At 37.0% G+C, this 21,473-nt stretch overlaps 7 protein-coding genes across 12 annotated transcripts in view; 5 read left to right on the forward strand and 2 right to left on the reverse strand.

Moving 5' to 3' along the window:
* Positions 1-2,383, forward strand: part of LOC106292622 — a 7,284-nt gene extending 4,901 nt beyond the window's left edge. Inside the window, exons 1-2 of one of the 4 annotated variants that reach the window (XM_013728244.1) lie at positions 510-539; positions 925-2,383. In XM_013728244.1, the coding sequence (XP_013583698.1) occupies positions 970-2,247 (1,278 nt within the window). In that variant the 5' untranslated portion in view covers positions 510-539; positions 925-969 and the 3' untranslated portion in view covers positions 2,248-2,383. Of the gene's footprint in view, positions 1-509; positions 540-563; positions 748-924 lie in introns of those variants that run through there. The other 3 variants (XM_013728245.1, XM_013728243.1, XM_013728242.1) reach the window with 3 other exon arrangements.
* Positions 2,384-7,079: 4,696 nt separating this feature from the next.
* Positions 7,080-8,779, forward strand: LOC106292776 (protein YIPF1 homolog). 2 transcript variants are annotated; one of them, XM_013728429.1, is made up of 7 exons: positions 7,080-7,194; positions 7,299-7,338; positions 7,612-7,686; positions 7,809-7,998; positions 8,061-8,126; positions 8,195-8,328; positions 8,401-8,779. In XM_013728429.1, exons 1-7 carry the CDS (start codon positions 7,132-7,134, stop codon positions 8,736-8,738), a joined length of 906 nt encoding a protein of 301 aa, XP_013583883.1. In that variant the 5' UTR covers positions 7,080-7,131; the 3' UTR covers positions 8,739-8,779. The 2 variants fall into 2 exon arrangements, with proteins under 2 accessions (XP_013583883.1, XP_013583884.1); XM_013728430.1 differs by having other exon boundaries at positions 8,061-8,328; positions 8,401-8,770.
* Positions 8,780-9,181: 402 nt separating this feature from the next.
* LOC106295434 (filament-like plant protein 3) lies at positions 9,182-12,473 on the forward strand. Of its 2 annotated transcripts, none has more exons than XM_013731331.1 (4): positions 9,182-9,351; positions 9,599-9,749; positions 10,239-12,005; positions 12,101-12,473. In XM_013731331.1, exons 2-4 carry the CDS (start codon positions 9,639-9,641, stop codon positions 12,215-12,217), a joined length of 1,995 nt encoding a protein of 664 aa, XP_013586785.1. In that variant the 5' UTR covers positions 9,182-9,351; positions 9,599-9,638; the 3' UTR covers positions 12,218-12,473. The 2 variants fall into 2 exon arrangements, with proteins under 2 accessions (XP_013586785.1, XP_013586786.1); XM_013731332.1 differs by having other exon boundaries at positions 9,283-9,372.
* A 454-nt stretch (positions 12,474-12,927) lies between these two features.
* Positions 12,928-15,520, forward strand: LOC106293030 (glucose and ribitol dehydrogenase homolog 2). The gene is made up of 4 exons (XM_013728702.1): positions 12,928-13,194; positions 13,415-13,788; positions 14,373-14,734; positions 15,323-15,520. The coding sequence occupies exons 1-4, from the start codon at positions 13,081-13,083 to the stop codon at positions 15,343-15,345; spliced, it is 873 nt and encodes a 290-aa protein (XP_013584156.1). The 5' UTR covers positions 12,928-13,080; the 3' UTR covers positions 15,346-15,520.
* Positions 15,482-17,266, reverse strand: LOC106293031. The gene is made up of 7 exons (XM_013728703.1): positions 17,124-17,266; positions 16,878-16,972; positions 16,714-16,793; positions 16,582-16,637; positions 16,251-16,363; positions 16,107-16,168; positions 15,482-15,982 (listed from the first exon to the last, which is right to left on the reverse strand). Exons 1-7 carry the CDS (start codon positions 17,233-17,235, stop codon positions 15,679-15,681), a joined length of 822 nt encoding a protein of 273 aa, XP_013584157.1. The 5' UTR covers positions 17,236-17,266; the 3' UTR covers positions 15,482-15,678.
* An 801-nt stretch (positions 17,267-18,067) lies between these two features.
* LOC106343976 (putative pentatricopeptide repeat-containing protein At3g05240) lies at positions 18,068-19,908 on the forward strand. Its single transcript, XM_013783342.1, has one exon. It carries the CDS (start codon positions 18,143-18,145, stop codon positions 19,826-19,828), a length of 1,686 nt encoding a protein of 561 aa, XP_013638796.1. The 5' UTR covers positions 18,068-18,142; the 3' UTR covers positions 19,829-19,908.
* On the reverse strand, positions 19,817-21,180 carry LOC106343977 (signal peptidase complex subunit 3A). Its single transcript, XM_013783344.1, has 6 exons — positions 20,939-21,180; positions 20,772-20,819; positions 20,515-20,577; positions 20,369-20,422; positions 20,184-20,270; positions 19,817-20,084 (listed from the first exon to the last, which is right to left on the reverse strand). Exons 1-6 carry the CDS (start codon positions 21,062-21,064, stop codon positions 19,959-19,961), a joined length of 504 nt encoding a protein of 167 aa, XP_013638798.1. The 5' UTR covers positions 21,065-21,180; the 3' UTR covers positions 19,817-19,958.
* Positions 21,181-21,473: the final 293 nt, after the last annotated feature.

Below are 21,473 nucleotides of genomic sequence, written 5' to 3' on the forward strand. Positions count from 1 at the left end.
TCCTCCCCATTTGGTAAGTGATATGGCCACTCCTCCCACTTCCTCCACTAACTAGTAGTGGACTAGCCATTCCTCCCCATTTGGTAAGTGATATGGCCACTCCTCCCACTTCCTCCACTAACTAGTAGTGGACTAGCCATTCCTCCCCATTTGGTAAGTGATATGGCCACTCCTCCCACTTCCTCCACTAACTAGTAGTGGACTAGCCATTCCTCCCCATTTGGTAAGTGATATGGCCACTCCTCCCACTTCCTCCACTAACTAGTAGTGGACTAGCCATTCCTCCCCATTTGGTAAGTGATATGGCCACTCCTCCCACTTCCTCCACTAACTAGTAGTGGACTAGCCATTCCTCCCCATTTGGTAAGTGATATGGCCACTCCTCCCACTTCCTCCACTAACTAGTAGTGGACTAGCCATTCCTCCCCATTTGGTAAGTGATATGGCCATTTCTCCCACTTCTTCCACTACTTCCCTTTGTTTAATTCTTCATGTCAACACATATTTGTTAGAACAATATCAGAAATTAAAATAAAAGGGTAAGGCATTATAACTTCCTCTTTTAGTTTTTATTCCTTTGTAATGTTCGCCTGCAACTTATGTACCTAAAAAAAAAGATGTGATTTTGATTACTTCCCCATCTTTTAACAGACTCGAATCTCTCTGGGTTTCTTCTTATTCATCTCTTCTATAATCGATCTGCATGTAACGTTCTAAGATTTTGCATAAAGTCTCAATTTTTTTAAGGTTTCTTATCTCTGCAATTGCATGCATGTCACTCTCTTGGGGGTGTGATTACTGTTAAAGCTCTGTTCTTTCGATTCACCCGAGCCCAGATTTTGAATAAAGTTTCAATTTTTAGGGTTCTTAACTCTGCAATTGCATGCATGTTACTTAAAGCTCTGTTTTTTTCGATTCGTGCAGGTCTCTTTCATTGGTGAATCTGAAGCTATTGTCTCTCTCTATCGGATGAATTCTCCGTCGAGTTACAAGAATCTGAGACTCTTTTCGAAACCCATCGCTTTCAAATGTCTTGTTCTCGTTGGTATTGCTCTGTTTCTCTCTTCCTCTCCCAGAAACCTTCTCTTGATCCGAACGCGTTACACGTCAGATTCCTCCTCGACCAGTGGAGTTAGAACCGATAAGTTTCTCGAGGTTCCTCAGATCGTGTGGGGACTGAACAATCAGAAGATCGCTTTCGCCAGAGCTTGCTTGACGGCGAGAACCATGAACAGAACGCTTCTCATGCCTAGCTTAAGCGCTTCCTTGTTCTACAAGGAAGTAGACAAGCTTCTTCCCTTTCCTTTTGATAAAGTGTTTCAGTTCGAAAGGTTCAACTCTCTGTGCGGTGGGTTTGTGCAACTAGCTCGGTTCTCTGACGTTAGAAACAGAACACAAGTGTTTGATTTGGAGAAAGGTAGTGGAAGAAGATGGACGGTGGAGAGAGACTTGGAGCAGCTGAAGCAGTCTGTATCCGTTGATGAGTTTGAAGTGATCCGTGTCAAAGGGAAGAACCCGTTCTTGTGGCACGATCACTGGCCGGTTAAGGACTATGCTAAGGTCTTTGAGTGTATGGTTGTGGTTGATGAAATCTCGAGAGAAGCAGATAAAGTGGTGACAAGAATCAGACAAGCAGGGGGAGATAGAATCATGACGGGTCTTGTCCCTTTTGTTGCGGTTCACATGAGGATAGAGATAGATTGGATGATACATTGCAAGAAGCTGGAACAGAGGCAGAAAGTTTCAGAGATTTGTAGTAGTAAAAGAGAGATTATGGAGAGAGTAGGGAACATTTCAGGTTTAAAGACTCCCACAGTTCTTTACCTAGCGGTAGCTGATAGTCTCTTGGAAGAGAAAGAAGGAGAATCATCGGTGTTAGCGGGTTGGAGAGAAGGGTTGATACCTTTTGAGAAGAAGAAGCTTGGAGTTAAAGTGGAGATTTACGGCAAGTACTCGTATTTGATTCAGTCTGCTATTGATTATGAGGTGTGTTTAAGAGCAGATGTTTTTGTTGGTAATAGCTTTTCTACTTTCTCTAGTCTCATTGTTCTTGAGAGGACGCAGAAGGCGAGGAGGTTAGGGTTTGTGAGTTCTTGTGAAGATGGTGGAAACGTGTGGAGTTCGTATGCATATAATCTTGCTGGAGAATCAGAGGGAGTTCCAAGGAGATGGATGACGAATATGACTCATTCTAGCTTGGAAGCTATTAGCTATGGTTCAAACTCTGTTTCTTGTTCAAGTGAGTGAAGTGGACACATTTTAGAATTAGTTTTTTGGTCTTTTTTATACAATTCGTTTATTTGTGAGGTACAGAGTTGTGTAGATTTTAGATCTCTTGTTTTTCAAATTTGTCTTTCTATTGGTAAGAGAGTAAGAAGTGGAATCTATAGAAACCAATTTTTTATTTGTCTACATTCATGCACAAACAATATCTCCTAATTCAAATTTCAAGAATTACAAATGTAATCTATAAGTTTGGATATTTCTTGAGCTGAACGTTTAGCTATGTTTTTATTGTTGTTGTTATTGTGAAAAAACATTTTTGTGAATCAACTAATATTATAATGACATACATAATCAACCTAATATTTTGAAATCTAAGAATTGAACATACTTGATACATCAATTAGAGATCCCTTATTTAGTTTGCACATATTTTTATTCTTTGACTCAATCTATAGAGTACACAAATGAGGATGATTGGCTGCAATTAAGATCTTTTGAAACAAGTTTTCGAAAATTCACATATATCTTGTGTAGTCTGGAAAAATCAGTACATGAATTTTCATTTTAGTTTATGATTTACAAAATATTTTGATGATTACTAATCAAGAATAAAAATCTATAAATGACAAGAAACATAGTTTTTGAAACTTGAAATATGTAGAGACACTATTCAACGGACAATCACAACTATTTTTAGTGATATCATGAAATTTTCGAAAGTAATTTAAATACAAATATTAATAATTGCACAATTTCTGATATGGCTAGTTCTTCCTTTCTAAACAGGGTCTGGGTCTGAGTTGCTGCAGTAAATATTTCATTGTATAGGTATCCTAGAGGATCTTGTGGCTCACTTGCGTTGAACCTCTTATCAAATGGGAACTTCTTTACACTTTGTCTCAATTCCATGTATCTTTCCACTAGACCTTTCATCTTCTTCTTCTTCAAGCACTCTAAGATTCTTCAAGCAAAACTGAAGGTGGAGAGACATTGAAGATCATCTTCATCTTTGAACAATCTTCAAAGAGCAAAGTAATGATATGTTAATACAATGGAAGATACTGAAATAATCAAATGTTTACTTTGGTCATCTGCAGGTGTGAAGACATGCTCGAAGTTTGCAAATTTTGAGACATTCTAGGAGGAATTTCCTACTGTCATAGCAATCTTGAGCCCTTTTCTCTAGGTCAGTTGAAGGTCTGACCCTGCAGAAGAGTTTCATGTCCATGGTTCCTGTGACATGAAAGCAAAAAGAAATCACAATCCTAGCTAAAATCCATCTACTTATTCAACATGTCAAAAACAAACACAAACAGTCTTTAATAAACCTTAATAAGAAGCACACATAAGAAACTAGCTCATCTAATGAATGAACCAAACAAATTACAAGTTAACACAAACCACTGAGAAACATTAAGTAAACAAAATCGTAAATCATTAACCCAACCCATCAACAAGCCTCTAACATTCTTGAACACAAACACAAGCAAATCCAGTTATTAGCTTTGTAAGCTTTACAGACACATAATCGTGTCATATAATGTACTAAAACAAGTCATATAGACTTTTCTTAGTTTATAATTTACAAAATATGTTGATGATTACTAATCAAAAAGAATTATCAATACATGCCAAGAAACATAGATTTGGAAACTTGAAATATGTAGATTAATCATGGCTTAGAGTTTCACCAAGAGACGCTATTCAATGGACAATCACAAATGTTTTTAGAGATATCATGAAGTTTTCGAAAGTAACTTAAATACAAATATTTGTAATTATACAATTTTTGGGAATGCTATTGTGAATTTTGTTGTGTCAACACAGAATAGACTAAATATAGATTGTATTTGTGCTGACAATTTATCTTTTCACTATCAGTGTATGATTCATTTGCTTACATCATGAGGTATCTAGAAACACCAGTGGCTACAAGCATGACTCATAGTCTCACATCTCAACGTTCATCGCCTTCTCATCACCAGTCTCTTGGTCGCAGCCAAATTCTTGGACCGCAAGTTAGTATCTCCTTACATAAAACCTAAAATCTCTCCTACTCTATGTGATTGTATCAAAAGTTTCTTATCTTATTTGGCAAAAAAGAATTATTATCTTGTTTTTTTGGAGTTTAGGTGTTATAACAATGCGTATTATGCCAAAATTGGAGGAGTGAGCACTGAGGAGATGAATAAGCTGGAGAGAACGTTCTTTTTCGATCTTGATTTTAGACAAAATATTACAACAGAGGTGTTTGAGAGACACTGTCTCATGTTACAGAGAGAAACAGTGCCTTGTGATTCAAGAAAACTTAGAACAGTTCTTGGAGAGGTGGTAACTTGTAGCTGCCAAGCGATCTATACAACAAAGCCAATAAGGTTTGCTTAGATCTTCTTCTCTTCACTAACTAATGTGTTTCTCATGATTATTTGAAGAAACAGATCAATGAAAAGAAACAAACAAGAAGTAAACCTAGTTAAGTGTAGAATAAAAACTTTTTGTTTTTTTTTTTTCTAATTGAACAAGGCCCTTGAAACATCCATTCGTTTGACACAAAAAAAAAAGAGTTTATTTTCTTAATTAGAAATGGTCCATCCAGAGCTGATTGGCTGCAATTAAGATCTTTTGAAATAAGTTTTCGAAAATTCACAGTTTTGAATTGAAAGTTTTCGAAAATTCACAGTTTTGAATTGATTGGAATTGGAGTTTCAATCCATATATCTTGTGTAGTCTGGAAAAATCAGTACATGAAATTTCATTTTAGTTTATGATTTACAATATATTTTGATGATTACTAATCAAGAATAAAAATCTATGAATTACAAGAAATATAGTTTTTGAAACTTGAAATATATAGAGTAATCATGGTTTTGAGTCCACTAAGAGACACTATTCAATGGACAATCACAACTATTTTTAGGAAAATTTTGAAAGTAACTTAAATACAAATATTAACAATTGCACAATTTCTGAGCTAGCTAATTTTTCCTTTCTAAACAGGGCCTGTTGCAGCAGTAAGTATCCCAATGCATAGGTATCCTAAAGGATCATGCGGCTCACTTGGTTTGAACCTCTTATCAAATGAGCACTTCTTTACACATTGTCTCAATTCCATGTACCTTTCCACTGGACCCTTCATCTTCTTCTTATTCAGAATTGAAACCCTTTACCGATGAGAAGAAAAAGATGAGTCTTTGGGAAAAAATTCCAATAGGTTCCACAATTGATCCACCCTTTGAATAGGTAGAGTGGTCAAACCCATAACTTTCCCTTCTTTGATCTGGAGTCTTCTTGAATTTGATACCAATAGATCCTTTATCAACTCTTGGTGCACTTCAACCAGGCTGACAAAAGGACTCTTGGAAGAAGCCACAGGTCTTCAACAACATTGTGGAGACTTCTATGTTCCATTTCTCCACTGATTGTGAATGATTTTCCTGAACCTCCTGATCCATAGGAGATCAAACAGACATTATGTCCCTTCAAAACTTGATTGACAATAGGATTAAGGTGAGAGAATATAATATTTGTCAACACACAATAAAATAAATATAGATTGTATTTGTGTTGAAAATTTATCTTTTCGCTGTCATTATATGATTCATATAAAAGATATTAACATTATCTCTTTATATATATGAAAGTTTATATACTGTTTTTACTGTTACTGTTTGATTCATAAACGATCATCTCAATATATTGTTTTCACTATTACCATTTCGGAGTAATTATTGTGCATCATGAATCCAAGTGTAACCAAAACATGAATCCTCACATATGACTTGTATAGCCAAACTAGCAGGCTCTATTATGCATAATAGTAGCTACTACATTGCATCTCTTTACAAAGTGAATGCTATTTGGATAATATATCCTAAAGGATCTTGAGGCTCAGTGGGATTAAAATTCTTGTCATACGGGAAGTTCTTCGGTTCTTCATCTTCATGGACATTTCAAATGGTTCTTTTTCACGCGCTCAGTGATTCTTCTAGCAAAATTGAAAGTGCAAATGATGTCACTGAAGTTATGGTAAGTTGGAGAGACATTGAAAATAATCTCAATCTTTGACCAATCTTCAAGCATGTGGGTAAGCTAAGAGTTCCTGGTAATCAAGATATAGAGATGATAAAAGACAAACACAAAAGCTAAATGCATGATAAAATAATTTGAATTCTTTCATTTCGCAATTCATCTACTTTTATAAAAGCTAAATGCATGATAAAATAACTATTTCAAAAGAATGTATAGTGAAATAAGTGGTTTAAAATAAATTGGAGCAATGGCAAACTTGATCATTGCTCATGATGTTGTTGTTTGTACTTACTTTTAAGAAATTTTTTAAAAGACACTCTATGATTTCAAATATAATTTTTTCCTCTCCAAAAAGAAAATTATTTCATATTTTGATTTGCATACATGTCTTTAAAATTACACATTACATTTATGATTTTTAAATATTTTGTCTTTTATTGTTTTAATCTTTAAAATTTTTATATCCTAAAAAAATCAGATTTCAAAATAAAAAATTTTCATAGCTGATGATATAAGAAAATTAACTTCTAATTCGAAATGCACTAGTTAATTATATATATGAGCATTACATAAATAGTTTTATGGAATAATGTGTTATTCTGCTTGTAATTTAATATTTAATTATGTAAAACTTTATATTTTACTGTAACATTTTATTAATTAATACTTCTGTAATGTTTTTATACAAGTGCTAGTTATCTATAAAAGTTTTATTCAAAATAAACATCTAATGGGAGAAAGCTTCTAAATGAAGGAGAAGGTTACGCTCTGGTTACCGTCAAAACCCATTGGGCCGGGAAGTGTTAGTTTCAAAGACCCAAATTTGGATGAGAGAGAGAGAGAGAGAGAGAGAGAGAGACGGAGGAGGAGAGGAAGATGATGACCGGCGGGAACTACACGACTATCGACGACAGCCAAAAAGTCTCTGGATCCGTACCTGTAAGCTCCTCCTCTCTCGATTTACGCTTTCTCACGATCTCGATTGTGTTATACATTAGTGATTCTTCCGAGCTGATCTAGTTTCCATGTGTGTTTAATCGTAGTCTGTTCCAGATCCAGGTCACACCACCGTCAAATTCGCAGGTAACATTGTCGTATTCTCTGAAATTGCGTTTGATTAGATAGAGCGGTTTAGGAAATGACGAATTGATTTTGGAATTAGCCATTAGATTAGCTGCATTAGAGTGTTAGGTTTTAGCTTAGAACATTTATGAATTTTGAAAGGATCTCTAGTTTAAACAGATAAGGGCTTAGCGAATAGAAAATGAATGAATCCTTTTTTTTTTTTTTCTAAACGGAGTGTTATGTTCATGTTGAGCTCTGACGTTGAAGGATGATGCATTGTTTGTGTTGCAGAATCAAATCTTCAAACCTTTCCTCCATCTCAGGGCAAGATCTCTGGTGGTAGTAATCCTCTTCGTGATGCTGACGGTATTAATGATTATTCTCTCTTAGTTTCTTTATTCTACTATACTAGTTGAGATGTGGAAACGTTATCCTCTGCTTCATATTGATAAGTATGATAGTTAGCTTAAGTTTGAACACTGGTGCAGATACATTTTCTGGGCCTGGTAACGGTAGCACAGATGAACCTCACTCTGGTGGTTGGCTCCATAAGTTCACTGTTGGTGCGTACAAGCCCTTCTTTGATGTCGACACTTCGGATGTTATGGACAGACTCAAAGAATCTCTCTTCCCATTCCGTGGAACTTTTACAGAGAAGACTGCCGATAAGCCTGACTTGTAAGACTTGTAGTCTTTCTTTTTGACTTCTCCTATGTAACTCGGTTGATTGTATTTCGTAGGTATGGTCCGTTCTGGATATGCACGACTTTGATATTCGTGGCAGCATCCATCGGCACATTTGTCACGTACGTAGCACACAAATGGAAGAAACAAGAATGGAACTACGATATCAATCTGGTGACTTGGTCTGCAGGAGTGTTCTACGGCTATGTCACGATCGTTCCTCTCGCCTTATATGTCGTTCTCAAATACTTCTCTGCACCTTCAGGCCTAGTTCAGCTCTTCTGTCTCTACGGCTATTCCCTTTTCATCTTTATCCCTGCATTGGTACTAAATTTTTCTCCTTCGAAACATCTGAATATGATAGGATGAGACTTTGATCTGTTTGTGTCTCTGCAGTGTCTCTCAGTCGTGCCAGTGGAGATCTTCAGATGGGCTATCGCAGGTGTAGCAGGGTTCATGTCTGCGACTTTTGTTGCTCTGAACCTCAAAGCGCATATCAATTCCGCTGGGGAGAGATCGATCCTGATAATCGCAAGCATCTTTCTATTGCAGCTGGGGCTTGCGGTTGTGCTGAAGCTCTATCTCTTCACTGTCACAGTATGATCCATATTTTTTTTCTTATAATCTGTAGATTCATTCATAAACGTTTTCTCCTCCTAAGAGATCTATCCAAAATTTTCTTACTGTTTGGAAAACTGAGCTCCAGGATTCCATTTCATTTATTTACTTTGTAGAAAACAGTGTAAGAATAATAAAATCGATTTGTTTGCTTCTCTGTATGCGACTCGGAACAATGTGAAAAGAAGAATAAAAGACGAGCCTACAACTCTCTGACACGAGCAAAACATGTTTGTTTACTTCAACCAATCGTAAGATATGTACGGATACGGCGATCTCCACTGGAAAACACTGACAAATTCTTCTTCTACATTACGTCAATAAACAAAATTCGATTTTTCTATCCTATTTTTGGTAATTGAAATAAAAATTACAGATAATGATTATTCTCTCCAATAGGCTTTTTTTCTTTGTTGTATTTAAGTGTTTGGCTGTAATAGTAATGGAGAATTTTCTCTACGGATAATTAAAAAGAAATAAGTATTTTAGCTACTTGGCGTTTATTCAGATTTCCTCCTCTCCACATTATTACCATCATGTGGTGGGTCTCAATCATCGAGACTTCCACTTTTCTTTTTTTTTTTAATTTCTTTTTTTTTATAATTTTAATTTAATCTGTTTTTTTTTCTTTTTCTTTTGGTGAACATGGACGTTGAATATGATAGCCAGATTCACACACTAATCTCCTTTCCCTCAATTATTTCTTCTCCTCTTGGCGTGAGATTTGAGGTAATGTTCTGGTGGTGTTAGGTACCTTGTTACGTTTCTCAGTTTGCTCATCTTTTACATCTCAAGCAATCAATATCACCTGCTCCTACGCTTTCTCCAAAAAAAAAAGATTAAAATTAGACATTTTGGTGATTTTCTAGTTGGGGGAAAATTGATTTTTTTTTTTTGTCAGAGAGTGAATTGTAAGTGAGAGTTTCTTCGTTTATTTATTGCAAAGTTAAAAGCTTTGTTTTTTTATTTGTGGCAGATGAATTGTGTTTGAATGTTTGGTGGTGGGTGTGGAGGAGATGGACCGGAGAAGCTGGTTATGGCGGAGAAAGTCATCTGAGAAAAGTCCTGGCGAGACAGAGAGTACAGGCTCACTCTCTTCTCATTCTGAAAGATTCTCAGACGATCAGGTAAGACTTTCTTTCTTTTTCTTGGTCTGCTTTGGTCTCCCTGAATCGAAAGTTTTGAGCTTTATGTAGCAAATGCATCTTTCTTCTTCTTCTCTTTGTATCTTTTGCTGTTGCTCAGCTTGATCAATGCATTTACTGTGAGAATAGAGACTTTTGTCTAAAGAACTTGATAGATTTTGTAATGGTAGAATGTGATTGAAACTACAAGAAGATTAGTTGTTGACTTGTTTGTTGTTTATGTTCACATCTCCTGAAACCTTTGGTATTGTGTTACCATTTTGATCTGTTTCTAGCAATAATGCCTTTGTTTGAGTTTATGTAAGAGTGTCTTTGTTTGATTGTTGATTCCATCTAATGTGATTTAAGAGAGACTTGTGTGGAGAATTTAATATGATTTTGTTATGGTTTCTTCTTGTTTTCTTTATGGTCCACATTTGAATACACCTTTTGTGTTGTGGTTTTGATGTGTTTGGGTATGTGAAAACTCAGAGATCTCACTCACCGGAATTAATATCTAAACCTGTAACAAGAGAAGAAGAAAAAGAACTAGAAGAAGAAGAAGAAGAAGAAGAAGAAGAGGCAACGGCGGATATCAAGATTCTAACGGAGAGGCTCTCTGCAGCTCTTTTAAACGTCAGTTTAAAAGACGACCTTGCCAAGCAGCATGCCAAAGTCGCAGAGGAAGCTGTCGCAGGTTGGGAGAAGGCAGAGAACGAAGCTGCGGCTCTGAAGCAACAGCTTGATGCTTCTTTAACCAAGGTCTCTGCTCTTGAGGATCGAAACACTCATCTCGATAGTGCACTCAAGGAATGTGTGAGGCAACTCTGGCAAGGAAGAGAAGAGCAAAACCAAAAGATTGAAGAAGCTATAAACAAGAAATGCACAGAGTGGGAAGCTGCAAAGTCTGAACTTGAATCCCGAATCCAGGAGCTCCAAGCCAGACTTGGAACTGCTTCAGTTCAGGAAGAAGACCTCTACCCGAAAATCGAGGCTCTAGAGAAAGAGAACTCAGCTCTGAAGCAACAACTACTCTCAATAGCAGAAGAGGTTAAGATACTAACTCTTGAGAGGGACTTGAGCACTCAAGCAGCTGAATCCGCCAGTAAACAGCACTTGGAAGGGATTAAAAAGTTGACTAGACTCGAAGTAGAATGCAGGAAACTGAGAGTCATGGTTCAGAGATCTGTCAAGTCAAATGAGCTCAAGTCTTCTACAGATAACCAATCAGACTACTCAGGGAGATTCTCTTTTAGTGATAATGAAGTGCAGAGTCCTACTCAGAGGTCTATTGGGAAGACTACCATGGCTCCTCCAGTAGATATCGGTTTAATGGATGATTTTCTTGAGATGGAGAAGCTCGCTTCTATGCCGCATTCTGAACCTGGAAGAAAACATTCAGAGAGTAAACCTGATGCGCAATCAAGGCAGCTAAAACATGAACTTGAAACCTCACTTCAGAGAATTTCTGAGTTAGAGGAAAAAGTAGAAATGGTAGAGGTGGAGAAACTGCAGTTGGAGATGGCTTTGAATGAATCCAAAGAGCAAGTGGAGGCACTGCAGAGTCAACTGATGGAGACTGAGGAGAAGTTATCCAAGTTGAAGAAACTGGAACCAAGAACTCAAGATCTAGAGTTGTCATTGGATGAATCTAAGAAGCAGATTCATGATCTTCAAAGACAGCTAAACAAAACACAAGCGGATAAGTCAAAACTAGAGACCACAAGAGCAGAAAACAATGATCTAGAGCTGTTGCTGAGTGAATCCGGGAGTCAAATTCAAGATCTCCAAAAGCAGCTAAATAAGGCACAGGTGAATCTGTCAGAGCTAGAGACTATAAGAGCAGAGAAGCTGGAACTGACCATATGTTTAAACGGGACAAAGAAGCAGCTGGAGACATCGCAAAGCCGGTTAAAGGAAACAGAGAGAAAGCTAACGGAGGTTCAGACTCTACTGCGTCTGACAAAGGATGCAAAAGAAGCGGCTGAGGATGGTGTAAAAGCTGCAAACGCTAAAGCAGAAGCGGTTGAGTCCAGACTCAGAGATGTTGAAGCAGAAGCGGAATCTTTGATCTTGAAGATCGGATCTTTGGAAAAGAGTATAGAGAAGGAACGTGTGTTATCAGCAAAACACATTTCAAAGTGTGAAGAACTACAAGATGAGATCTCAAAGCTAAAACATGAACTTGAGTATCATGGAGAAGGAGAGCATGAGCCTAATCATGTGAGAGCTTTTGATGATGATTATAAGCTGAAACAGGTAAGACTCTCTTGTCATCTATATGCAATATTACATAACACCTTCTATGTAAACATATGTTATGAAACTCTTTTGTGACATTGTGGCTATTACAGGAGAAGGAACTAGCAGTGGCTGCCTCAAAATTTGCAGAGTGCCAGAGAACTATTGCTTCACTGGGTCAGAGATTACAGTCACTTGCTACACTTGAAGATTTCTTGATTGAACCTTGAGGAGTAGCTCTATGATCAGAATCTTGATCATTCCCATGAATAGACAATGAAGTCTGAATGAAGAGAAGTTGAATCTCTCTGCTAAGGAAACTTGGAACCATATCCATGAATACAAGTGTAGAGGACACATGAACAACTGGGAAGGCTAAGCCAAAAGAGGGTTGAGATACATATGTCAATAGAACACTAAGGGAAAGAAAATGGATATAGTTTTTTTTTCTTTCATTTTATTTTTATAAATTATCCATTCAATCTCTATTGTTTAAGATCATATCAAATAACAACAGAACTATGTGCAAATTACAAGCTAATACGTATAGTAAAATATAGTAGAAAAATATCTCTTCCTGCTGCATGTATACTTGAATCCATTCCATTTTTTTTACTAGGTTAATCAAAATATAAAAATTGATTCCTGAATCTGTTGTGTTATTCTAAACAAGAAAATAATATAATAATGGAGCAATCTTTATAAATAAGCTGTATTCATATGCTTTAAATAAATTCTATGAATATTTTTTTCCAACTAATAAGTTCCAAATAAGCATTTCGTGTTTTTCTTGTGACAGGCTAGGTTTCATGCAAGTTTGTATATATCTTTAAATGAGACTTAATGGTTATCCAAATAAGCTCATCTTCACCACGTGGACTCATCTGTGCCTGCACCGTTGAAGTAACTTCCCCATGTCAACCAATCTAAGATGCAACGTGGTACATCATTCAAAATGCTTCATGGCTTTAACTCGTTCTTTTGCTTATTTGTTTGGATCCATTTTCTCGGTCACCATCAAATTTCTCTGTCACCAAAACACAAAAACACTTTCCCTCAAATTTTTCAGTGAAAAAGAAAAGAACAAGAAGAAATGGCTAGTGGGTTTCCGCCGCAGAAGCAAGAGACACAACCAGGGGTACAACATGCTATGGATCCAACTCCTCAGTTCTCTAGTCCTAACTACAAACCCTCCAACAAACTCCATGTAATTAGTTAGCCTTGTGTCTATATTTACATTATTTAAAATAAAACCTTGTTTCGTGTTTCAGTCAATGTTTTAAAAATTATAAAAGAAAAAGCTATACAAAAACTTATATTTACATTTAGTTTGGCGCTACGAAATATATAAGATATCTTATAAAGATTAATAAACGTTACACACTAAAAATAGTATGCTTGTGTAACAAGGTACTTATTTCTGTCAGGGAAAAGTGGCGCTAGTGACAGGAGGAGACTCAGGTATAGGTAGAGCAGTGTGTCACTGCTACGCGCTTGAAGGAGCGACCGTGGCTTTCACCTACGTGAAAGGCCGAGAGGACAAAGACGCAGACGAGACGCTGCGTTTGCTTCACGAGGCTAAGACAAAGGAAGCTAAAGAGCCGATCATGATCGCTACCGATCTAGGGTTCGAAGAGAACTGCAAGAGGACCGTTGATGAAGTTGTAAACGCCTTTGGACGCATCGATGTGCTTGTGAACTGTGCAGCTGAGCAGCACGAGGTTTCCATTGATGAGATCGAGGAGGCTAGGCTTGAGAGAGTGTTCCGTACCAACATCTTCTCACAGTTTTTCTTGGTCAAGTAAGTTACTACATGAAACAAGGAAAGTGGTTCGTTAATGATCAGGTTAACTAATAAATATATACATATACTAATTAATATTCACAGTAAAAATTCTATAATTTTATACTAGATAAATTAATAAATAAAACAAATTAATAATTTTACAAGTTTTGAGTTGGAGTTGGAGTTGCAATATAGTTTGATAAGATAATATTTTTTGAATTTTTTACATAAAGATCTTAATAGAAATATCTTAATATAAAAATGGATTAATAAACATAGATTAATAATTTTTATATATAAAATTTATATAAATGTGAATAATATATCATTCTAGTTTTTTTCATTTTGAAGTTTGTCCTTAATATTATTTTGTCATTTTACACGGTACATATTTTCTATATACCAAAATAATTGAATAAATACATCATATATCTATAAAATTTAATGACTATAAATACCGTAAAAACAAGTATACTTCTTATTTTTACTTAGAACATATTTTAAAATATATAAATCTAAGAAAATTTCTGTAAATTGGTAACTCTGTAATTAATAAAATATCAACATTTCAACATCAATAATTTACAGAATTTTTGTAGGTATGCGTTGAAGCACATGAAGGAAGGAAGTAGTATCATCAACACGACGTCGGTTGTTGCATACAACGCAGGAAGCTCGAGTTTACTAGAGTACGCTTCTACAAAAGGAGCTATCGTTTCCTTCACACGTGCATTAGCTCTTCAGCTTGCATCAAAGGGGATACGTGTCAACGGAGTAGCTCCAGGTCCGGTCTGGACTCCACTGATAACAGCTTCCTTCTCTGAAGAAGCGATCAAACAGTTCGGGTCAGAGACACCGATGAAAAGAGCAGCTCAGCCTGTGGAAGTGGCTCCTTCTTACGTCTTCTTGGCTTGTGAACATTGCTCTTCTTACTACACCGGCCAGATCCTTCATCCAAACGGTAAGTGTCTAATTATTACAGGTGTGTTGGAGCTTCAGCTAGTTTCTCAAATTGGATTTCTTAACATTAAAATATTAACATTAACATTAAAATCCAATTTGAGAAACTTAACATTAAACTTATCATTTATATTCATAATTTTGACGAAGATTACGTTATATTAAATTTATATATTATATTTGTATGTTTTATACAATCTTAAACATAAAAATGTATTAATGTTGTACACAATTAAAGATTAACATGTTTTATAACATAGTAAACAATCTAAAAATTCCGCCCCGCATCATTTCCGATTAGTCTCCGATTTTCTCTTAGGTGCTAAGCCCAACAGAGATTAATATTATTTTGGTCAATTAAAAATTAAGAGGTGGAAAAAAATACTGTAGCGGCATAAGAATTTTTCGCCATTTTTTTAGCTTTCAAATGAGACTATAACTTTTACTTTTCTTTTTTCTTACTTTTTATCTGTCTATTATTAATTCTGGTGAGAAATTATTTACTTATTAATTTTAGTGAGAAACTTTTGTGAGAGACTACCAAAGTCTTTGTCGTGGCTACTGTTAACGCAAACGTGATTTTGTGTAGGTGGTTCTATCGTGAACGCTTGAGCTTGTCTAAGGTGTTTCTCTCTGTTGGTATGGATGGTATACGCATCTAGGAAGTTTGGTACAAAGAAACAGTATGGTTTATATAAAGTAATGTAGTATGTGTGTTGTTGTATGATGAATAATGTAAAAAGAAATATCTGAATAAATGGTATGTTGTGTGTTTGGTTTTGTGAGGGCAAAAAACGTTAACTTTACACGCAAGTAATAGTACAGTACACTTGAAGCCCTATGCGTTGTGTGTTTCTTTACACACAAGTAATCAGTATAGCACACTTGAAGGCCTAAGAGTTGTGTGTTTCTTTACATAGTACAAGTGATGAGTACTTTTCTGCCTCAATCCGAGTCTTCTTCAAAAAGGAACAAGTTAGGAGTCACTCTTGTTCTTCTGTTCTCTTCTTCTTCTCTTGATTCATTAGCTACACCGATCTCTCTTGAGTTGTTCTTATCTAATCTCTGCTTATAAACTGCGTCGTAAGCTTCCATGTTTAGACCTGATGCTAGGAAGAGTTCTAACTCGTCCACAAACCGGTCTGTTCTCGCCATTAAGAAAGGACGAGCCGCCTCTGCTATGACTGTCTTGAATTGTTCTTGAAAGGCCTCTGCGCTTCTTGTTTCTTGCTTGTGTCGCTGCTCGGTTCTGAAATAGAGAAAGATTAAACGGTGGGTTTCATTTACATCTTTAAACGTGCATAAATGTTGTCTTCTAATTTGATCAATTGAGCCTTAAGCCAATCAAAAGAAACTTGATCCAAGAGTTTTACCTTTTGCAGAAGGAATCCATTGCACCGACCAGATGATGCAGAACGATATCAACATCTTCCTCCTGAGCAAGAAGGATAGTTGTGAACAACCGAGCAAGAAGATATCAGCACAAAGAAAGTAAAGATCTATTACTGCAAGCGTACCTGCATCAGAGCTTGAAGCTCCCTTCTCAACCAGGATTCAAGCCACCGATTTCGCTGGAGTAACTTCTTCAGTTTCCAAAACCGAGGAACGTCAAACACATCCGCCAAGAAACCTGGTTAATAGTACCAAAAAAGAAACGGAAAACTTCAACTTTCTTCATCGACCAAACTGAACACAGTTTACTCTACTCATAGTATGTTATGTCAGTCATATTCCAAACTAAATCAGACAACAGATCCAATTATTGTAACTAGTTAATAAGCACGTTTGTATCAAATCATGAATAAAGCTTGATCAGTTCCATTGATAGACAAAAATGAAGCTACAAACCTGACTCGGTGTAGTAACACTGCAATCTATATCTATGTTCCTTTGTTAGGACAAAGCTGCACAAAGAAAGATGTATATAAGCTCTCTTTTTACTCTTGTCACTCAGATTAAGCTTGATATCAAGGAACCTACCCATCTGTAATATTAGGGTCAACATAATGCCGGTCAAAAGAGTGTCCATCGAAGTTGTAGATGATTGAGATGTTATCCGTCTGCACATTGTCATAGTCATTCCTCTAAACAAGTGTTTGAACCTGTACTACTCAGACAAAAAGAGCGTTTTCAAGAAAGCAAACCTTACAGAGAGGACACTTAACAGAAGACAAAGGCTTAGTGACCTTGCTGGAAACAACCTTGATCCATTGTTTGATGCAACCGAAACAAAACTTGTCTGCCAAAGACAAAAGGAACAGACTTTTCAATTTCATTGCCAAACTTGCAAGAAGCTATCAGCTATTCTCTAAACCATAAACCTATGTCTTAATCTCAGATACACACAGGAGCTTAACCAGATTGAGAGAAAGAGAGAGAGGGAAGCGTACGGAAACATGTATCGAGATAGGATTCTTGGAGTATGGGTCCGAGGCAAATCGGACATGGATCTCCGCCGGAGAAGGAACTGCTGCTCCCCACGTCGATCTCCTTCGCCGCCATACCCTCAGGCCAGTGTATTCACCGACGGCGTGTAACCGAACACCTTTTATTTATATATTTTTGGTTAAATTTCAAATGTAACCTTAAACTCTTTCATAATCAAAAAATAATCCTATAGCTATTTAAGCTTACAACTGAACCCAATTTATAAAGGAAATAAGCCTTTTTTGTTAATAAATTTGGGGGTAAATTGCAAATGCAACCCCTAAACTCTTTTAAAATCGAAAAATAAACCTGTAACTATTTAACTTTACAATTTTACCCCAATTTATAAACCTTTGATCCAAGGCAAATCAGACATGGATCTATGCCGTCGATTGAACTGCTCCCGACGGTGATCTCTTTCGCCGCCATACCTGAGGCCAGTATTCGCCGACTTCGTGTAACCGAACACCTTTTATTTATATATTTTTGATAAACTGCAAATATAACCTTAAACTCTTTTAAAATCAAAAAATCAACTCATAACTATTTAAGTGTACAAGTGAGCCCAATTTTTAAAGGAAATAAGCCTTTTATTAATAGATTTTGGAGTAAATTGCATATGCAACCTTAAACTCATTTAAAACCGGAAAATAAACCTGTAACTATTTATTTTTACAATTTTACCCCAGTTTATAAAGGAAATAAGCCTTCTAATTAATAGATTTTGGGGTAAATTGCAAATGTAACCTTAAACTCTTTTAAAATAGAAAAATAACGTATAACTATTATTTTTTAACACCCACCTATAACTATTTATGTTTACAATTGTACCCAATTTATAAAGGAAATCTTTTATTGGTCAATTGCAAATGTAGCCTTAAACTCTTTTAAAATCGGAAACTAAACCTGTAACTATTAAAACTTTAGATTTCAACCAATTTATAAAGGTGTAAGCTTTGATGGTTTTGTACATTAACATTTGATGAAGAAGCACTACAAACCAATTCTCTCCCACCTGGAGAACTGCAGAACAATGACGGAACTAAACCAACTCCACGCCCTTATGATCAAATCCTCTGTCATCAAAAACATCATCCCTCTAAGCCGTCTCATAGACTTCTGCACCACCTCCCCGGAGACCACGAACCTCACCTACGCGTCCTCAGTTTTCGAAACCATCGATTCCCCGAGCGTCTACATATGGAACTCCATGATCAGAGGCTACTCAAACAGTCCCAAACAAGACAAAGCACTAACCTTTTACCAAGAAATGCTTCGTGAAGGGCACTCTCCGGATCACTTCACGTTTCCTTACGTCCTCAAAGCTTGCTCTGTGTTGAGGGATGTTAAGTTTGGGAGGTGTGTTCATGGGTTTGTTGTGAAGACAGGGTTTGTTGTGAACATGTATGTTTCCACTTGCTTGCTTCATATGTACATGTGTTGTGGAGAAGTGGAGTGTGGTTTAAAGGTTTTTGAGGGTGTGCCGAAGTGGAACGTTGTGGGTTGGGGGAGTTTGGTGTCTGGGTTTGTGAGTAATAATCGGTTTAGGGATGCTATTGAGGTGTTTAGTGAGATGGAGAGGCATGGTGTGAAGGTGAATGAGACTGTAATGGTGGATCTTTTAGTTGCTTGTGGGAGATGTAAAGACGTTGAGAGAGGGAAATGGTTTCATGGGCTTCTTAAAGAGTTAGGCTTTGATCCGTTTCTTCAGTCGGGAGATGATTTTAATGTGATTTTGGCGACGAGTTTGGTTGATATGTATGGGAAATGCGGAGATTTGAGAACCGCGAGGTATCTGTTCGACGAAATGCCTGAGAGAAGCTTGGTTTCTTGGAATTCTATTATTACAGGGTATAGTCAGAGCGGTGATGGAGAGGAGGCAATGCGTTTGTTTTTGGATATGATTGGTTTGGGTGTGTCTCCTGATAAGGTTACGTTTTTGAGTGTCATAAGAGCTTCCATGATACAAGGATCGGGACGAATGCTTCACGGTTATGTATTGAAAACCGGGTTTGTGATAGATGCTGCTGTAGTCTGTGCGCTTGTGAATATGTATGCTAAAACTGGCGATGCAGAGAGCGCGAAGAGAGCGTTTGAAGATCTGGAGAAGAAAGATACGATAGCTTGGACCGTGGTGATCATTGGGTTAGCGAGTCACGGGCACGGGAAGGAAGCGTTGAGTGTGTTCCAGAGAATGCGAGAGGAAGGTAATGCTAAACCTGATGGAATCACATTTGTTGGGGTGTTGTATGCGTGCAGCCACGTGGGTTTGGTGGAGGAAGGGCGAAGATACTTTGCGGAAATGAGAGATGTTTACGGCATAGAACCGACGGTTGAGCATTATGGATGTATGGTTGATATCTTGAGCCGTGCTGGTTGTTTTGAAGAGGCGGAGAGATTGGTAAAGACTATGCCGGTACAAGCAAATGCTAACGTATGGGGTGCGTTGTTGAATGGCTGTGAGATTCATGAGAACTTCGATCTGGCTGATCGAATAAGAACTGTGGTAAGTGAATCTGAAGAACTCGGTAGCGGAATCTATGTTCTTCTATCTAATATCTACGCTAGAGCTGGACGGTGGAGTGATGTGAAGGTGGTTAGAGAATCAATGAACAGCAGAAGAATAGCTAAAGTTTTAGGTCATAGTTCTGTTGAAACAACGTTCTAAACTCTCATGGTCAATGCTTTTATTCTTTCTATATAGAAAAGTTCTAATAGATCAATAGTACTTTTAACAGAATCTTTTCCCATGAAAAACGAAATTCAAAAACTCTTAGATGCTTTCTTCACAGCCTTCATCATTTGTATGCATCTGGTAAACTGTAACCAGGCATGACGATCTTGTCAGCAAACATCTTTCCGGTCTTGGGCATGACATGCCAGTGTAACGTCAAGTTGAACTCTCTTCCGCGAAGATTATGTCCCTGAAAGATCCCAAACGATGATCAATTCAATCTTCTAGTTCTGAATTAAGTAAAAGAAAACTAAAACCGAAGACTTGGTGGGGTTTTGTTTTAGTGTACCTGATCAATGAAACGGTACTTGTTTGAGGTTTGAATCCTAAACTTGGCATGTTCCTTATCAGGGATAATCACATCCCATAGAGAAACCTGCAAAAGAAACGTCAATATCATCTCAACTCAATCCACAACTTGTTCCTAGACTTTATAAGGCTTTGAATTGATACAAACTGTGGACTATAGTATACCTGATTCAGGGAGTTCTTTGAGGTTTCGTATTCAGCTGCCACGAAAGCGAAAACCTGCAAGCATTTTTTTCATAAACAAATATCCAGCAAGAGCAATGCAAAAAAAGACAAGGACTCTTTTAAGTGTATTGAGATGTTATTAAAACCTGTTTGGTGTTCCAAGTAAACAGTGACTGCAAGTCTGCCGATATGTCCAGTGTCAAGCTGACCTGCATGACAATGTAAATCGCTCAGTATGTATAAGCTGAATGATATTCATAAACCAGATTCGAATAACGCCTGTGAGTTAATGTAAATCAAATTCCAAAGCTTAAAAGATTCATGAACTAGTACTACACTTCTAAGTAACTAGAGCAATACATAAACAGAGGTGAGCCTTTATGTAAAGATCGAAACTTTTTACCTCATCGTTTCCATAAGATTGCTTCTTAAGACGATTGATGTTAAGTATCTGCAATCACAATCCATATAAACAACTTCAGACATTTTCATTTTAAGTTAACTCACATCAAAGCATTTCATAAGCAGATCCATCACAATAAGGAGACGATCGATTCATTTAAACCATACCTGGATCTCAGCAGAGGGATTCTGGTTGCTGAATTTGTCTGAGAAGGACGCGATTGCGCAGATGAAGGCGAGCGCCGTGACGGAGAACGTGAGCAGAGCATTCGCTCTGTATCCGAATGAATGCATCTCGTAAACCTTTTTTTTTTCTCTCTACGATTTAGTTCTTTTGTGATTATCGATCACCGGAGTGCGGAGGAAGAAGACGACGACGAGCGTTTTATTTTATTTATTTCATAGATATATTTCCATTTAATTCTCCAATTACTGTAATGTGATTGGCCAAGACACGTATGATCTACTTCGCAAACCGAAATTTCGGTCTATGAATACCTTTTTATTCCGGTTCAAACTCGGTCTAAGAATATTCATTCAATGAATTTGACTATTATGAGTCTTATCACACTCAAAATTCTACAAGGAAACGTTTCCTTACATAATAATCTATACTAATAAAAAGAACCTTGAGCCTCCGCAGAGCGTCCACATCGGCGAAAAAAATTCTCCCGAAAGATGACACGTGGCATTATTATTTAAA

This window comes from Brassica oleracea, chromosome C5, assembly GCF_000695525.1.
Source record: "Brassica oleracea var. oleracea cultivar TO1000 chromosome C5, BOL, whole genome shotgun sequence".
Taxonomy (NCBI): domain Eukaryota; kingdom Viridiplantae; phylum Streptophyta; class Magnoliopsida; order Brassicales; family Brassicaceae; genus Brassica; species Brassica oleracea.

What these genes read in the sequence shown, in the direction of transcription:
- LOC106292776 (XM_013728429.1), top strand. Translation starts at nt 7,132, where the DNA reads ATGATGACCGGCGGGAACTACACGACTATCGACGACAGCCAAAAAGTC. An exon ending in ACTGCCGATAAGCCTGACTT is followed by an intron (nt 7,999 to 8,060) that starts GTAAGACTTGTA and finishes TGTATTTCGTAG; the next exon opens with GTATGGTCCGTTCTGGATAT. An exon ending in TCATCTTTATCCCTGCATTG is followed by an intron (nt 8,329 to 8,400) that starts GTACTAAATTTT and finishes GTGTCTCTGCAG; the next exon opens with TGTCTCTCAGTCGTGCCAGT.
- LOC106295434 (XM_013731331.1), top strand. Translation starts at nt 9,639, where the DNA reads ATGGACCGGAGAAGCTGGTTATGGCGGAGAAAGTCATCTGAGAAAAGT. An exon ending in AAAGATTCTCAGACGATCAG is followed by an intron (nt 9,750 to 10,238) that starts GTAAGACTTTCT and finishes GTGAAAACTCAG; the next exon opens with AGATCTCACTCACCGGAATT. An exon ending in ATGATTATAAGCTGAAACAG is followed by an intron (nt 12,006 to 12,100) that starts GTAAGACTCTCT and finishes TGGCTATTACAG; the next exon opens with GAGAAGGAACTAGCAGTGGC.
- LOC106293030 (XM_013728702.1), top strand. Translation starts at nt 13,081, where the DNA reads ATGGCTAGTGGGTTTCCGCCGCAGAAGCAAGAGACACAACCAGGGGTA. An exon ending in TCACAGTTTTTCTTGGTCAA is followed by an intron (nt 13,789 to 14,372) that starts GTAAGTTACTAC and finishes GAATTTTTGTAG; the next exon opens with GTATGCGTTGAAGCACATGA. An exon ending in CCAGATCCTTCATCCAAACG is followed by an intron (nt 14,735 to 15,322) that starts GTAAGTGTCTAA and finishes GATTTTGTGTAG; the next exon opens with GTGGTTCTATCGTGAACGCT.
- LOC106293031 (XM_013728703.1), bottom strand. Translation starts at nt 17,235, where the DNA reads ATGGCGGCGAAGGAGATCGACGTGGGGAGCAGCAGTTCCTTCTCCGGC. An exon ending in GTGTTACTACACCGAGTCAG is followed by an intron (nt 16,364 to 16,581) that starts GTTTGTAGCTTC and finishes ACTATTAACCAG; the next exon opens with GTTTCTTGGCGGATGTGTTT. An exon ending in ATGGATTCCTTCTGCAAAAG is followed by an intron (nt 15,983 to 16,106) that starts GTAAAACTCTTG and finishes TCTCTATTTCAG; the next exon opens with AACCGAGCAGCGACACAAGC.
- LOC106343976 (XM_013783342.1), top strand. Translation starts at nt 18,143, where the DNA reads ATGAAGAAGCACTACAAACCAATTCTCTCCCACCTGGAGAACTGCAGA.
- LOC106343977 (XM_013783344.1), bottom strand. Translation starts at nt 21,064, where the DNA reads ATGCATTCATTCGGATACAGAGCGAATGCTCTGCTCACGTTCTCCGTC. An exon ending in CAAAGAACTCCCTGAATCAG is followed by an intron (nt 20,271 to 20,368) that starts GTATACTATAGT and finishes TTTCTTTTGCAG; the next exon opens with GTTTCTCTATGGGATGTGAT. An exon ending in AGTACCGTTTCATTGATCAG is followed by an intron (nt 20,085 to 20,183) that starts GTACACTAAAAC and finishes GGGATCTTTCAG; the next exon opens with GGACATAATCTTCGCGGAAG.